This window comes from Lutra lutra, chromosome 12 (genome assembly GCF_902655055.1).
Source record: "Lutra lutra chromosome 12, mLutLut1.2, whole genome shotgun sequence".
Classification (NCBI taxonomy): Eukaryota; Metazoa; Chordata; class Mammalia; order Carnivora; family Mustelidae; genus Lutra; species Lutra lutra.
In genome coordinates this window covers 79,218,003-79,235,296 of record NC_062289.1, presented here as the reverse complement: position 1 = coordinate 79,235,296, position 17,294 = coordinate 79,218,003, and the positions used below count along the sequence as shown (strand labels likewise).

At 47.5% G+C, this 17,294-nt stretch overlaps 1 protein-coding gene and 1 long non-coding RNA gene across 4 annotated transcripts in view; one reads left to right on the top strand and one right to left on the bottom strand.

The window, feature by feature from the left end:
• Positions 1-4,218: 4,218 nt before the first annotated feature.
• LOC125082488 (uncharacterized) lies at positions 4,219-5,688 on the bottom strand. The gene is made up of 2 exons (XR_007121985.1): positions 5,645-5,688; positions 4,219-4,535 (listed from the first exon to the last, which is right to left on the bottom strand). It is a non-coding gene; the product is annotated as an uncharacterized LOC125082488 (long non-coding RNA).
• A 216-nt stretch (positions 5,689-5,904) lies between these two features.
• PIWIL1 (piwi like RNA-mediated gene silencing 1) overlaps positions 5,905-17,294 on the top strand; it is a 34,832-nt gene continuing 23,442 nt past the window's right edge. The window contains exons 1-8 of one of the 3 annotated variants that reach the window (XM_047698384.1): positions 5,905-5,996; positions 9,716-9,801; positions 10,279-10,390; positions 14,465-14,590; positions 15,108-15,322; positions 15,672-15,793; positions 15,932-16,012; positions 16,666-16,863. In XM_047698384.1, coding sequence (XP_047554340.1) covers positions 9,724-9,801; positions 10,279-10,390; positions 14,465-14,590; positions 15,108-15,322; positions 15,672-15,793; positions 15,932-16,012; positions 16,666-16,863 — 932 coding nt within the window. In that variant the 5' untranslated portion in view covers positions 5,905-5,996; positions 9,716-9,723. The other 2 variants (XM_047698386.1, XM_047698385.1) reach the window with 2 other exon arrangements.

The following is a 17,294-nucleotide window of genomic DNA, read 5'->3' as shown; positions in this document are numbered from 1 at the left end:
AGGAAGCACCGTCTCTTTGTTAAGCCCTCTTTTTCCTTTTTCTTTTTTTTCACTGACCCCAGCCAACATCCTCTCCTGTGTCTTTGGCCAGAATTATCTCACATGCCACGGTCTCAAATAAAGCACTCACTGGCAAAGGTTTAGGGGCCACTGCTAATGTTTCAGACTAATTTATAATGAGCCCTCAAGTCACTTGCAAAGAGGGTTGACACCCACCAAAATGCTGGGTCATGACACGGGACGGTAGGAAAAGGCCTGTGGGAGACTCAGGCACCAAGAAATCGTGTGCCACTTAATTTGGGAGAAACACAGCCGATCGCTATTTTCACTGTCAAACAAAACAACACAACAAAACCCCAAAACACCCGCAGCTATTAGCAAAAGAGCCCAAAAAAGTTCAGAGCCCAAGACGCAGTATTTGAAGGGGAAAGAGGCACCAGCAGGCCGATGGCTGGTGACTCTCACCCTCACCTGACTGTGGGGAGGCCCCTGGGAGTGGAAAGGGCCATGTGCTCACAACACGCAGGCTTTACGTAAAGCTGAAGGCGGGCATTTCTGCTCATTTACTCGGTAGTATTGCCAGATCACACACCCAGCTTGGGGAGAGAGGGCCCTGTCCTCGGGGAGCTTCCTGAATAACAAAAGGAACTAGTAGGGAAGGGTTCACTCCCAAGGCAGCAAGCCACAGGCTTGGACACATGCAGGACACAAGTCACAAGCCCAGAGAGGAGAGCCCTCCTAGAGAGGGGACAAACTCAGAAGGAAAACTTCTTGGAGGGGTGCTGTCCGAGCTGAGCTGCAGGAGGGCCCTGGGCACAGGGCTGGACCAGCTGCGGGGCAGAAGTCAGACTCCCGGCCATGTCCAGCACGCTTCACGCTAAGTGTTCGGGGCACGTGCGCCCAAGACATTTATGCTTAGTTACAGTACACTGCGGTGTGTACTGACAAGTCACTGTGCTCTACTATGCACATGAAAAATAGGTTCCAAAATAAAGATCGCAAGTAAAAATTTCATCTTTGCAAGTTTTAAAAGATGAAATTTCATTTTTTAAGACTTTATTTATTTATTGGACAGAGATCACAAGTAGGCAGAGAGGCAGGCAGAGAGAGGAGGAAGCAGACTCCCCGCTGAGCAGAGAGCCCAATGTGGGGCTCGATCCCAGAACCCTGAGATCATGACCTAGGCCAAAGGCAGAGGCTTTAACCCACTGAGCCACCCAGGCGCCCCTGAAATTTCATTTTTGACCTTCATTTTAGAAAATTATTATTTTATATAATTTATTATTTATATATTATTTTTTATATTTCTATATTTACATATCTTCTATATTTACATATTATTTTATATTTTAATTCCTTACATATTTTTATGATATGCATCAACTACATTTGTATATTATCATATAATTCCTATATTACGTGATAAATTTAAAAATTATGTATTTCATCAAATTTCATCTTTAAAATGAAAACTTGAAAGACAAAATTCTTATTTGAGAAAAGATCTTCCTTCCTACTACTGATCATATTTTTCAAGTGAGCAACGAGCCTGTCAGACCGGCGGGACTCAGCATGTAGGACCACACAAAGCTTATATGGTAAGTGCAAGTGTTGGTTTTAATACAGTCTTGCTGTTTGGTTCTGTTTGCATTTTTTGTTGTTTTTCTTTTTTCTTTTCTTTCCTTTTCTTTCTTTTTTTTTTTTTTTTTTAAGATTTTATTTATTTATTTGACAGAGAGAGACACAGCGAGAGAGGGAACACAAACCAGGGGAGTGGGAGAGGGAGAAGGAGGCTTCCTGCCGAGCAGGGAGCCTGATGCGGGGCTTGATCCCAGAACCCCGGGATCATAACCTGAGCCAAAGGCAGACGCTTGATGACTGAGCCCCTCAGGAATCCCATCGTGTTTTCCCACCATGGTTCCACTGCAGGAATCTATCTGTTCCAGAAGCTATCCCACTGGGAGAAGGTGGATTCCGTACCCCAAGCCACTGCCTGCGGGCCACACGCAAGTTGTAAGAGGTCTCAGTGATCTGACCACAGGCAGGACATGGGACGGCCGTGGAGCCCTGCCCACAGACACCTCACAGAGAGACACAGGAGCACGGGAGGGCATCAGTGACACCGACACCTCAAACATCACTGAAGCTTCATTTCTTTTCTTGTTTTTAGAAAAAGCTCGTTCTGAGTAGACGCTCTCCCAAACTCCCACCGCCGTCTGTACCTCCTGCTTATGAGACTATTCCCAAAGTGACCGTGAACAGAGGAACCCCTACTAGACTATACCGGAATGGGGCTCAGCAGCGACCCACAGACACTAGGGCCATTGCACTCAAGAGGCCGTCTGAGGTCATGGCAATAAGTGAGCCACCCCAAGACCGAGTGGGTGCCAAGCTCAACCCCTTGCTTGGGGGGTAGGCTCCATGGATCTCACACTACCCGGTGGTTCAGAGCCGATCAGCAGGCTGCTTTGACACAGGTTTCTGGCCTTACCCTCAAGATCCTGGTTCAACCACAGTCTTGGGGTGGAACCCAAAAACTTCCTGCAGACTTTCAGTGATGAGGACCACACTTTGGGAACCGCAGCCATGCACATCTAGGTCCCAGGCAGAAGAAGGCACATCTATGAATCATACACAGAAGGACTAACCAGAGATGGAGGAACAACACCCAGGTCCAGGCAGGATGCGATACTGTTGGGGTAAAAGGAGGAAGCATCACTCTCAATGGTATAGAGAAGACAGGCAGGTCCAAAAGGTGTCTCCTGGATTTGGACACGAGGATGGGATGTGGCCACAAACCCAGTGTCCATGGACTGACCATGAGTTCACAGGTGTCCAGGATCCCTGCTTCCCTTTAAAAACATTAGACCCGGGACGCCTGGGTGGCTCAGTTGGTTAAGCAGCTGCCTTCGGCTCAGGTCATGATCCCAGCGTCCTGGGATCGAGTCCCACATCGGGCTCCTTGCTTGGCAGCGAGCCTGCTTCTCCCTCTGCCTCTGTCTGCCATTCTGTCTGCCTGTGCTTGCTCTCTCTCCCTCTCTCTCTCTGACAAATAAATAAATAAAATCTTTAAAAAAAAAAAAAAAAAACATTAGACCCATCCTTCAACTGGTAAATGGATAAACAGATGTGGTCTCTTCACACAGGGGAATATTATTCAGCCATAAAAAGGAAGGAAGAACTGATCCATGCTACAGCGTTCAGGACCGACCTTGAAAACATGAGGCTCAGTGAAAGAAGGCAGAAAGCCACAAAGGACCACATATCATATGAGTCTGTTCATATGACACAAGTAAAGTAGGTAAATCCGTAGAGACAGAAAGATTTGCAGTGGCCGGGGCTGGCAGGGAGGAGTGAACAGGGAATGACAGCTTAAAAGGAGTGGGATTTTGCTCTGGGATGACAGAAATGTTCTGGAACTAGAGAGAAGTGGTGTTGGCACAACGCTGTGGAAAAGTACCACTCAACTGTTCGCTGTAAAATGGTTAATTTCATCTTATATGAATTTCCCCTCAAGGAATCAAAGCAAACAACAATGATAAAATCACATGAGAGCCAGCAAATCTGAGCCTCCTTCCCTCTTGGTAGAGTCTGGCTAGGACCCAAAAGCCTCTGAGCAGTTCAGGTATGGTGCTCACAGGCCTATGAACACAATCCCTGCCTCTCGCTCTGTTCTGTGCCTGGCCTAGCTGTGACACGTTCCCCTTGGGGGTCCTGGGGCTTGGCATCATCAGGAGGACAGAGAGCGTGTCTTATTCACACCATCTAGCAAGGTGTATTCAGCAGCCTGGACATGGTTTATCGTCATTCAACTTCTAGAACCTGGTCTGCAGCTCAGTGTCACCCCCTGACCCTCTGCTCATCACTCCTGCTGGGCCAAATCACTGGCTGCTCCCTAAACATCCCTACCTGCTTGGACCACAGGGGTCCCTGCAAATCCCATTCACCCTTTCAGACCGCAGCATCAGCAATCTGCCAAGTGACCTCCCTCCCAGCACCCAGGTCCCTCGTAGTGCTCTGCTCCCTCTCCGGGATGGACTCCCACCTCTCTGCCCACCCCCTACTCCCCAGCACCTGACCAAACTCCTGGAAGGAGAATCTACATCCCTTCACTTTTCAGTTTCTAGCAGGGGGAACACAGTTGTATCCAGTAACTGGAGCCACTGTGTCATGCTGTTGATGTAGAAACTCTTAAAAAAATGATGCTTCCCCAATGTTTCTCTGTAGCTTTTCTTCTTAAATTTTAGGGGAGGTTTGTGAGTTGCACTGTTTGCACCATCAGAAGCACGAGGGGTTTGTCTCCATCTTGCTATATCACAACTTCCTATGTCTTTAGAAACCACGCATTTCAGACAATGCACACACCGAGATGCTCTGGGGATGGTGTATGCTTAGCGGTCCCAAGGAGTTTAGGCTCACAGAGAAGAGAAACGGGAAAAGGGTGACTTCTTTCCTGTAAGCTGCATTCCTGGTATTTCTTGCCCCTGCACCCAGTTGAAACTGTAGACTTATTTCTTGTTTTCTCGCTCCATCTGCTGGTAAGACCACAGAACATCTTTCTCACCAACATGTTAAATTCCTCTTAGAAAAGTGAAGGTTTGTATTGTTTTTTTCCCAAACGGTGCCTTCTAGTTTTATAAAGTGAAGCCATCGCCCCCCCCCCCCAAAAAAATTACTGGGTGTCTCCCCTTTTCACATTCATCCTTTCTTTGTGTACGATGTCAAGATCACAGATTTTGCCTTACATTTCTCAAAATTTTCTCAGCATAAAAATCACCTGGTGACTCTTAAAATACTTGGCTCCCATTCCAAACCTCTTCAATCAGGATTACCTGGGAATGTGTTTTTCAGAAGTTTCCCCCTTCTCGGTTTTGACAATCAAGTGAGTGAGGTACACTCTGTAATCCAGCGGGCTCCCTCTGACCCACAGGGGAGAGAGCAGACTTGGGGAGATGGCTTGGGAAAACTTCTGCCCCACCCCACCACAAGCCCCCTGAATACATGCGTAAGCATTAATAAAATGTTTGCTGTATAAATGCAGCTTTAAGACAATCCCTCCAGATAACTATTGCCACTGCCTCCCCTACACTCCATCCTTAAGAAACCACTGAATCATTACTAGACTTCTCTAGCTACATAGAGTCCCATTTCCCAGTCTGACAAAAAACTGCCCTATTTTATGATGTTTACAATAATTATAATTGTGTTGGGTTTGCCCAAAGACGAAACAAATTCTTATTGAAGGCATCTAATTCCAGGGCCTCGTATTCAGGCGGACCCCGGAGCAGCTGGGGCAGCGTCAGGAGCGATTGGTCAAGAGATGGGGAGTAGCTGGCCGGCGAACTGAACCTGTCGAGTCCCTGGGGAGGGGGCGCGGCCACCCGTGCTTTAACCCGCCCCGCAGGTGATGATGCACGTAAATGCAGATAAATACGGCGGACGACCACCGCCATACACGTCCACACGCGTGCACTCGGCAGTCTGTGCACACTTAAATGAGCAGGTGCACAGCCGCCCGGCATTCACGCTCTGGAAAGCGCTTTATTTTCTTGGGGGCAAAATTCGAATCTCATCTCTCGATTTGAGGAGCTAAACAGCCTCTCATTTGAAGGGGCCACCCAAGGTTCAGTCCGCTGTTTTGCACCTGGTCCACTCTCACAGCTGACCCAGGCCATGCCCCTGGCTCCACGCGGCTCCCCTAGCTGCAAATGAGGCAGGGGTTCGCCTCATCCACCTGAGGTTACTCTCGGGGCAGGGCCTGGGGCGGGGCTCCTGTGGCTCCGCCCCCGAAAACCGCCGTGCACGTGCCAGCCTTTCAGGGCGCAGCGCGCGCACGTCCTCACCGCGCCGTTAGCCGGCTGTCACGTGCGGGTGAGTTCTCGCCAGACGCAGGTGTCCTTCCGCACAGGAAAGGAACCCCGTGCCCCTTCCGCCGGGGTCCGCGCCCCGCGACGGCCCACGAGCGGGAGGGAGCCACGGCTGATGGTGAAGTGACGGCGAGTGGCGCGGCTCCGCGGGTCCGAGGAGCGCCGGCTTGCTGGGTTGGGCATCGGGGCGCGAAGTCCCGGCGCGGAGGGATCTGGCGTGGGGTGACGGTTGGCGGCGCGGTAGCTGTTAGGGCGGCGGCGACGGCGGGGTGTTAGGGGATCCGGGGTCGCGGCGGTCTGGACAGGTGCGTGAGTTTTCCTGCGACTGCAGCTGTGGGCCTGGTGAGGAGGGACGCCCGGAACGCGGGGATACATGGGCGTGGGGGCGGCATGGCGTTGTTGAGGGCGGGAGAAGGCCTGAGGTGTGGGGGGCGCTCCGGCATTCGAGGGGGGCGTTCGCCGGCCCTGCGAGGGCACGGCGGGGGCACTTCCAAGGTCAGGGCGTGCTCTGGGACATTGCTGGGGTTTGGGGGGTTACTCTCTGGGTCACGAGTCATTCCTGGGCGCTGCTCGGGTTTGGGGGGCACTGCCTAGTTGGGGGAGCGCTGTCTGGGTCTGGGGCATTCCTGGGTAGTACGAGGGTTGTGGGGGGCATTACCCGGTGTGGGGAACATTGTCGGGGTTGGGGGTGGTCTTTGCTGGACACTGTTCGGGGTCGCGGGCATTCGTGGGCACCGCCTGGCTGGGGGCGCACTGCGTGGGTCAGAGGGCGTTCCCCAGCGCTGCCCCTGGTCGGGAGAGGGGCACTGTCTGGGTGGGGGGCGCGCGGTGAGCCTGTCTGGCTGCCTCGTGGCTTCCGGTGTGCGGGGGCAGGCGCTGGGGCGGCGGGGCGGACCGCCATTTGAGCGGGAGTCGTTCGCAGCCGGGATGGCGGCGAGCACCGCCTCCGACTCTTTCTCAAGGGGACCACGTAGTCTGTCGCCCACCGGGGTATCCCGAGATTGGAAGGGTGGAGCGGGGAGCCGCAGCTGCGCGGGACAGCCCTGCGCTCGGGCCGCGTGCCCCACTTGTGTGCGGTTCCGTGGGAGCCTTGGGTGACGCGAGAGGCCGCTGGAGGCCGGCCACGACGAGCTCTGGGCTCGCTGGGTCGGGCGCGGGGACCTCGTCTGTCTGACCGGGGTCACCGGCAAGTCCCAGGTGTTGCTGGAGAGAGCGGAGGCGGCGGGAGAACCTCCCGAACTTGGCACTACTGCGAGGCGGCCCGGTACCAGGCTAGGTGCCAGGGCCGACCCGCGCTCGCAGGCTAGCGTGCAGGGGCGCGGGGGACGGAGGAGCTCCCGCGCGGTGTGGCGGCGGCTATAAGGCGGGTGGAAGGGGGCAGGGCACTCTAGCGCGGGCTACGCGGCGGGGCGGGGTGAGTCACCCAACCTCGGTGGCCCACGTGTGCAAGAAGGGAGGTCTCCCTCCGCACGCCGTCAGTGCGAGACCTGAGCGTGGGCGCCCCGGGCCCCGTGAGCCAGCTCGGTGTGTGGCTGTCCCCGGTTACGGGCAGCATCAGGGCACAGAGGTTTCCGTGGCGTTGAAATTAGTTCTAGCGTCCCGGCCCCTCCGCCGGCCGTACTCTGCAGCGGACCTGGAAATTGCTGGGGTGGAGCCGGCTTGTGAAGGTGTTCGGATCTGCTGAGTCCACGCATTGGCTTCTCCTGTGCCGCACAGCAGGAGGCCCGCCCCCGTTGGACAGTGTCGTTAGGCTTGTCTCTAGGAAGGTCCGCCTAGAGCAAAACCTGAGAAGCCGTGAACGCTGAGCAAAGTTGAGAATCTGACTCACAGCGGAGTGACCTTAAATGTCGGTGATGTCGCAGGCCAGCCCTCCGTGTTTAGTACCTTGGGTGGTCTCAGCGCGGTGAAGGTGGAATCCGGCCCCTCCTGTTGGCTGCAAGGCCCTGCACGTGCTGGTGCAGCAGCTCCCCTTCCTTAGTGCCCTGCGGCCTCACCCGGCGTCGTGCAGCTCCACACTTCGTGCTTCTCCGGAGCCTGGCGTCTGGTGCCTGCGGCCTCCTGGTCCTCTTGCATCTCGGTTTAAGTGGCGGTTTCGCACGAGGCCGACTTCAGTATGTAAATGAGTTTCTGCTTGCTTTTCTGATAGAACGTTCTGCTTAGTTCCTTCATTAAACTCTTACAAAGTTGTAGTTAACAATTTTAGCTGCCTTTCCACTGGGGCTAAGATGTGTTGAATGTTCACTGTGCACCAGGCACTCTAAAAGCCCTTCCTGCATTTTCTCACTTGAAATGCACGCTGGACCTGAGGGCTGGTTTATTAAGACTCTGTTTCACAAAGGAAGACACGAATCTCAGGTTATATCCCTTCTGTGAAGGAGTCGGATTTGGGAGGTCTCCACCCTGTGTGACCTGATGATACACTTTCTGCTCCGTGGTGGGGGTGAGGGGGTGCATCTACTTTTATGCATGGCGATACCTCTGCTCTTAGCATGGGCCCTGGCTCCCAGCCAATTACACGGTGGTGGTAAGATGGAGAGTGCTGTTGGGTGCGAAGGAGTACGAGCAACAGAGGAGGCATTGGGAGAGCAAGGACTCTGTCCTTTTTCTTTAGAGGCACAGCAGATGGTCGTGCCACTCACCAAGAATGAAAATGTAGGGCATAAATGGTGTGCTATAGAAGACGGTGGTTTGGGTGTGTTTAAGCTGCACATTGTGCTGTGGGAAGACCCAGGAGTGTGCAGTGGATACGTGGAAGAGTTAGGGAAAGGGCCTGACTTCAAACATGCCATGTGGGCCCAGTTTCATAGATACATACCCACATGTGAAAAGAGCTGGTCACCAGCCTCCAATGTCTCTTAACAGTTTTCCCTAAGTTTGGTTGAGATAGTATAGCAGGTGACTGTATTAAGTCCTGCATCGTAGCCCTGCCACCCAGCATGTCCAGTCCACCATAAGCACTTATGTTTGTTGAAGGTAGGGGATGTTGCCTTTAGCTCTGTTAGGAGAGGTGCGATGAACAGGTGCTGATTCAGAAACTTACTGTGGAGTTTTCAGTACATCTAAAGGAAATCAGAACCACACTGAGATACCACCTTACACCAGTTAGAATGGCCAAAATTAACAAGACAAGAAACAATGTGTGTTGGAGAGGACGTGGAGAAAGGGGAGCCCTCTTACACTGTTGGTGGGAATGCAAGTTGTGCAGCCACTCTGGAGAACAGTGTGGAAGTTCCTCAGAAAGTTAAAAATAGAGCTTCCCTATGACCCTGCAATGGCACTACTGGGTATTGACCCCAAAGATACAGATGTAGTGCAAAGAAGGGCCACCTGTACCCCAATGTTCATAGCAGCAATGGCCACGGTCACCAAACTGTGGAAAGAACCAGGATGCCCTTCAACGGACGAATGGATAAGGAAGATGTGGTCCGTATACACTATGGAGTATGATAAGACCCAACTTTTGTAGCAACATGGACGGGACTGGAGGAGATTATGCTGAGTGGAATAAGTCAAGCAGAGAGAGTCAGTTATCACATGGTTTCACTTACTTGTGGAGCGTAAGGAATAACACGGAGGACATGGGGAGAAGGAGAGGAGAAGGGAGTTGGGGGAAATCGGACGAAGCATGAGAGACTGTGGACTCTGAGAAACAAACTGAAGCTTTCGGGGGGGGGTGTGGGGGGTTGGGTGAGCCTGGTGGTGGGGATTGCATGGAGCGCTGGGTGTGGTGCATGAACAATGAATTTTGGAACACTGAAAAGAAAATGGAAAATAAAGGGAACATTGCAGAAACAGTCAAATGTAAGCGTGTATGTTGAGTGTTGTCTTTACAATTGTTTCCTCTCAAGGAAAAAAAATGACTGGGCGAGCCAGAGCGAGAGCCAGAGGACGGGCCCGTGGGCAGGAGACAGTGCAGCATGTGGGGGCCACTGCGGTGAGTGCTTGACCTTTCCCCTACAGAACATGTCCTTGAAAAACAAAACCTACATCTTTATCAGCTTAGGCTGTTGAAGATAAGTTTAAAAACTTCTGTGAAGGATGCGGGAGCTGAACAAGAATGATCCTGTTCTATTTCCTGAGCATTGGAAGAGCCGGTTCTTTAGTTAGTGACTCTTCTTTTTTTTTTAAATTTTATTTACATCCAATTAATTATAGTGTAATATTAGTTTCAGAGGTAGAGTTCAGTGATTGTTCAGCTGTGTATCACACCCAGCGCTCCTTCCATCCTGAGCCCACCTTAACACCCATCAGCTAGTTAGTGATCCTTCTTGAAGAAGCTGCTTTATGGAAATACTTAGTTACTAACATAGACCAGTTTCGTTTGAACGTCTTAGACTTGCTGAAGACTGTTTCCTCTGATCTGTGACCTTTTGACATGAAAAGAATGCTGTTTGTTTGCATATCGCCGTAGAGTCAGCAGCCTGGCTATATCCAGCCCAGGCCTCAGCAGCCAGCAGCGGAAGGGGAGTTAGTTGGCCGTGGACGACAGAGAGGAGCAGTGGGAGCAACGGCCAAGCCCCAAGGTGAAGGGAGAGTGAAAAGATCTCACGGGCGTGTGTGTAGTAGTAGACGTGAAGCGGTAACCAGCATACGGAGTCACAAAAAGGGGCCCCTGCTGTCCTTCAGGAAGAACAGGCCCTCTCAGCTGTGCAGCCTGGACTTAGGAAGGTGCCACAGGATTTTTCTCCTTGGAAATGAAAAAGCGTGTTCTTGCCAGGGCCCCGTGTTAGCTCTTGCAGAATGATTAAGTTCTGAACTAACCATCCATGTGCTGACTCATTAGTCATTGAGAACTTTTTGGCATCGTTAGTGATTTCATCACAAGCTGAACTTCCTTTAACATGTGTAACTTTGGTCTCCTGGGGGTGGTTCCGGCTGGCCACGCTTCTCAGGTGCAAAACCCAGACCAAAGTTAGGACCGCCGATGAGGTCAGAACACCAGTGCTGATTCCAAAACTTGTGTTTTTTTAGTACTTTGTTACAAACGTGAGTTATTTAGGTGCTCGATATAAGATTTATTTTACAGTTACATTTGGTTTTGATACAGGAAACACCCCTGTGCACACGGGGAACTAACGTAAGGACATGGCTTTCCAGCTAGGGCGAGCGTGGGAAGTGTGCTTTTGGGGAAACTAGCGTGGAGGCAGCCGGCTAGCGAGAAGGCAGAGCTGCTTTCCTCCCTGTGCTACATTCCCCCCTTCTCCAAATCACAGCTGGTGACGTCAGTGAACAGTAGAGGGTGAACGAATCTAAGATTTTAGGGTGGTGTGAACTGCTGTGTCAACTACTGGGCAGCCTGGAAACTTCCTGAAACACGGAGCGTTCTTGGGAAACCACAATGTTTAACAAGCCAGGGGGAGAGTGGACAGGGAAATGAAGGGGCAGTGCCTTGAAACCTGCAGAGGCTGTTGAAAACATTGAGTCTTCTAAAGACGCTGAAACTAAGTGAGCGCTTTTTACCTCTTTGTTCTGCACCATTTTATTTTTTGCCATTTTACAAATGCTGACAGTGGAAAACTGCTGCTACTCCCTCTGGGCTTGTAGAGTTGTGCCAGCTTTGGGATGACATCTTGTCACATGGAGCAGTTGTGATGGTACATTCACGAGCAGGTCCCCACGTGGGAACGCAGTTGTCTGTTAGTGGAAGGGTGCTGACTGTCCTGCTCTGTACCCCACACTGCAAACACCTGACCAGGAAGAGTCAGCACTGCCCTATTGGTTGAGCACCCCATACCACTGCCCTACATCCTACGAAACCAAGTGTTATCTCTGTATCTTTAATGAATATGTGATTGTATAAATCTTTGCATAGACAAATTTGAGGAAAAACATCGGTTAATAGTGCTACACTTGAAGAGTCAGAGGACGAGAGGGTCTTTCATTTATCTAATTATCTGTTACTTTTTTGATGTAAGATACGTTATTTTTCAAGATGTCGGATGAGAATTCATTCATGGGTATTCATCTCTTTAAATTTGTAGGATTTTACCCAGTTTCTCCTCTAGTCTTGATATCTGAGTTTCTGTGACACTTTCCCATCTCTAAAAAGCTAGTATCTAACTTTTTATGTAAAGGTCACTGTGCGGATTAAATAATACTTGGAATAACAAATGCAAGACCCTATTTCACAACTTTTCACTGCTGTTGTAAGCATTAGATCTGAGAAGTATTTGTCATAAATGTTCAAGTATCTACTGAGTTTTAGAAATTGACAAGTTTAACATATTTTCTGTGAATGAGACCTTGCCTAGGACTGTGGTTTGCATTCTCTAAGTGGGGCGTGGATATGTGGAGGGTTCTTAAACAGCAGTAGCATCATCAGACTTGTGTTTTTAATCACTCCAGCAACTACACAGAAAGGGAAGTTCTAGGCGCACCTTGAAGTTACTGCAGTTCCAGTTTCAGACCACTGCAACAAAGTAGATCTTATAAAGCGAGTCAGATGAATTGTTTGGTTTCCCAGGGTTTATAAGAGTTGACACCATACCATAGGCTGTTAAGTGTGCGGTAACATTATGTCTAAACAGTGTGTGCATACTGCTAAGAAATTCTAACCATTATTTAAGTTTTCACTAGTTGTAACTACTGACCACAGATCACCATAACAAATATAATAACAAAAAAGTTTGAAATAGTGTGAGAATTACCAGAATGTGACACAAATGAAATGAGCAAATGTTGGAAAAATGGCACCAGTAGACTGGTTTATCACAGAGTTGCCACAAGCCTTCAGTGGGAAGACCTGCAGTATCCGCGAAGCACAGTAAAGTGAGGTGTCCTTATAAATAGCAAGCTTCTCAATCTTGTTCACTCTAAAACCTGTCCTCTTTGCAGATTGATGGTAAGCTTTGCCTAACTATAAAAGTTGTGTTGTATGTAGAGAGGGAAACAGACTTCATTGTTTGTATTCAGAAACTTGCAGTCAAGTTTACATACCCAGAATTGAATTTTTTTTTTAATTTTTTTATTTATTTGAGAGAGAGAGAGAGAGAGCATGAGAGGGAAGAAGGTCAGAGGGAGAAGCAGACTCGGAGCCAGGAGCCCAGTGCGGGACTTGATCCTGGGACTCCGGGATCATGACCTGAGCCAAAGGCAGTGGCATAACCAACTGAGCCCCCAGGTGCCCCAGAACTGAATTTTAAGACAAACTCAAATTTTTCAGGAAAACAGCTGCCGTGACCTGTTATTGTTACCAGCTTGGATTCAGTATGCCTGGCCTGCATTAGTATAGTTAATCAACCAAGACCAAGGCTACTTTAAATTGAAAGTCTCTGGGAGAAAAATTTCAAGGGAAACAGAACAGTTATGTATTTAAAGGACTTTTAAATAGAGTCCCTGAATGTCCTGAAGTAAAAGAACCTACATATTTAGCAACACCTTTAAAGGGGTTTATAAATTATATTTTCATGTAAAACTCAACATGTCCATGAAGTGCATCAGTTTTTCAGGTAAGGAAGTGGAAGCTCATGTTGGAATAAGTTACTTCCAGAGTATATCAGGAACCAATATTTTGTTAAAGCACTGTTCCTTCTCTAACAAAAAAGTCCAGAAGTTGGCACTTCAGGGCTAGTCCTGGCATTTGTGGTAAGAAGAAAACTGGCCTTTTCGATCGTTTTGTTCTTTTGTCCTGACTTCTGTCATTAAGGCATATGTTTGGTGGTCACATTCAGATTCCAGGCAAGACTGGCAGGTCAAGGGTCCCAGAGAACATAGACACTGGCTGCTGACTCCCTTTCAAGGCACTTTCCCAGAGGTTGATCCAGTAATTTCTGGTAAACCACTTAGGCCATCCTTACCTGCAGGGAAGATGAAATTCTAGTCCATTAGGTATGACTCCCTAAAAAAATCCTCTTTTTAAAAAGAAGACTGACGGTTTAGGGAGTGCACCAAAGTGTCTGGTACTCAAGGTATGGTCCCTATTAACTGAAAGCTGCATTTGTAACAGCAGATGACAAAGGCCACGTTCATTCTTTGGCCCACACCACACTGTTGATGAGATGCACTTCTGTATGATGTACGAATTGAAGGATTCAGTAATTTTGGATATTATAATCAGCTTTGGAAACCACATGAACTGCTAGCTAATCTGTCCCACTGGGCCATGTGTATGGTGGCCGTGGGGTACACATAGGACGATCCCATCTGTTCTTAAGGGAATTAGTGAGGAAATGACACTACACATTTACACATTAAAACCTATGAATTACCAATTCCTGTAGCTATAAGTGCATCATAAAACTGTGAAGAATACTTCTGTTTAGGCTCTTAGGTTGTTATCAGAACTTGCAGTACAGAACTATGATTTCCCAGCCACTAAGCATGCTCCTGAGTTCTTAATCCCAAGTCAGTTGTCTTACTTTTGTTTTGTTTTTACATGGATATATCTTACAGGGGACCAACCGAATTTACCTGGGGCAGTGGCAAAGGGTTTATAGAAGTCCTAGCTGAGGTGCCCTGGCCAACAGATACCTATGAAATTTCTCAACAGTATCTTAGCACCTCTGTAGCTTTTGGGGTCCATGTAGTACTTTGGGAATTAATGTCATCATTGTTTCATGTTTCATGTGACATAGGGTATCTTTTTTTTTTTTTTTAAGAGCTCCAGATATCTGCTGGATTTCAGGAGTTATCATTAGGAGAGAGAGGAGGTCGTCGTAGAGACTTTCATGATCTTGGTGTGAATACAAGACAGAACCTGGACCATGTTAAAGAATCAAAAACAGGTGAGTTAATTATGATGAGTGCAGTTTCCTGGGATTACTTTTTGAGTACACAGAACACTGAATTGAAGCCCTTTATTTTACATATTTATTTGTATGGTGCAGTAGCAGGGAGAAAAAGCACATTTGGTCAGGATCCAGCTTTTCCAATGGCTTTTCCATTTCCCTCTCTCTTTTGGCTTTGATGAAATAGGTTGTCAGTGTCTTCAGCTGCACTGAAATGTTTTACTAAGTGTTACATAACTTCTTTCCTTTTAAAACTTCTTGCCACAGAGATTTGGTGGGTTCTGATGTAGATTACTTAGTCTAAGGAGGATTTATTCCCAAACATATGCTTGTGGGAACTTACATGGGTAGGATAGTCGTACTCAAAGTCAGATGTCTGAGAAGTTCAGTGTCATATGCCGTTCTTCGCCTTTTGTTACAGATCTGTGTCTGCTTTGTCACAGTAGGAAAGAGTAGGAAAGATTTCAGGGAAGAATTTGTTATTTTGTTAATGAAACGTGACTCGTTCTTACAGGTTCTTCAGGCATTATAGTAAGGCTGAGCACTAATCATTTTCGATTGACGTCCCGTCCCCAGTGGGCCTTATATCAGTATCACATTGACTATAACCCGCTGATGGAAGCCAGAAGACTCCGCTCAGCTCTTCTTTTTCAACATGAAGACTTAATTGGAAGGTGTCATGCTTTTGATGGAACAATACTATTTTTACCTAAAAGACTACAGCACAAGGTTATTTTAAAATGTTGGGTTGGGGAGAGGGTGATGAAGGATTTCCACTTCAAAAGCAGAACTGCCGCAATCTAGGGTAGCTTTTAGAGAAAATCCAGTGGTCCTCTGTCTCATAGAGTTTTAATGAACCCAGAGGGGCCTTTGGCATTATTGCATCATTTTCAAATCCGCCTGAAAAACGTGATGACAATTATAATAAGGCCCATAACCACTCTTCTCAAAGTCATTCTTTCTTTATTTAAAACTTTTCCATACTTTTCACTGTTGCCTTTTTAGCAGGAATTATGTGATTGGGATTATTAGTTTCTCTTAACAATTAAAAGTTTGGTTTTCCACTGCTCTGGCTCAGGTTACTGAAGTGTTCAGTCAGACGCGAAATGGAGAGCATGTGAGGATAACAATCACCTTAACAAATGAACTCCCACCTACGTCACCAACTTGTTTGCAGTTCTATAATATTATTTTCAGGAGGTATGTTGGTGTTTTCTTAACATTTTACTAAGAAAAACTGAAAACCTAGAGAAGAGTTGAAAGACCAGTGTGGTGAGTCCCTGTGCGTGGAGATACTTACCAGTATTTGCTTCTGTCTTCTGACCTTTGAATTTCTAGGCTCTTGAAGATCATGAATTTACAGCAAATTGGACGGAATTACTATAACCCAAGTGACCCAATCGATATTCCAAATCATAGGTTTGTATGAAGTGGAACCTTTCTGTTCCTTAGGTATGATCACAGACTTTGAAAACGATGTTCTAATTTGAAATAATCAAATAATCAAATTTATTACTGGGGGTGTTAGTGGTACCTGTCATGTTAAGTAAATATTTAACTTGATTTGAATAATAAGAGACATCCTAGAACACTTGGATATAAATCATCACGTGATACTCCTCTCTCACTAGGGAAGCATGAAGGGTTGTCCAACACTGTTTGTATTTGCTTTTGGGCAACAAAATTTATGAGCTAATGAAGATCGTTTCAGAAGTTCCTGTAGTGTATCCAAGCGTGGCACACACAGTTTAGGGTTATTGTACTAATTATAGATGCTTTTGGTTAGACTGGCAACCTTTTCAAGTTTTACCAACATAAAAAACCATTTAATAAAGTTAGTGTATTAATTCAAATGGAGCTTGAATTATTTTACTATAAAACAACGTTCATTGTTGAGGATCTTAGAGGGATCTTTATCTGGACCCATGTAAAACCTAGAAATAACTAAATTTACTCAATTTGAGAATTTTGTACTTTAGATCTAGTTAATAAAGGAGAAGAACACAGTTTGATGTACACAGAACATGGCAGGGTTGTTCATAGGGTCCCTTCATTGCTCTCTTGTTGGACAGGTTGGTGATCTGGCCTGGCTTCACCACCTCTATCCTCCAGTACGAGAACAACATCATGCTTTGCACGGACGTCAGTCACAAAGTCCTTCGCAGCGAAACTGTGTTAGATTTCATGTTCAACCTGTATCATCAAACGGAAGAACACAAATTTCAAGAACAAGTTTCTAAGGAGCTAATAGGTTTAATTGTTCTTACCAAGTAAGACGCTCTTTAAAATATGAAATAATCATTTTGCAAGTCTTAAGATCCTGTAGCTTTCTAGTCCATCCTGTTAGAATGTAGGGTTTACATACATGGGAATAGCATGAAAATGGGGAAGAGGTGTTTTTGACCTTTCTCAAGATGCAAGATGTCAGGGGGAGCATGTTCTTTTGAAAAGGACAAATATTTAATAACTTCTTTACTTTTTAGTCTTCATTTTATTTTCTAGTACTTCACTCACTTCCCCACCCATCTAGCCTGGTCTTTATGTAGTTTTCCCTTTGTCTTCCTGTGACATCATATATTACTAAGTGATTTGGAAGTTTACAGAGACTACATACTATCTATATCTAGCCTCTTCTTTTTTAACATATTTTATTTTTTCAGTGTTCCAAGATTCACTGTTTATGCACCACACCCAGTGCTCC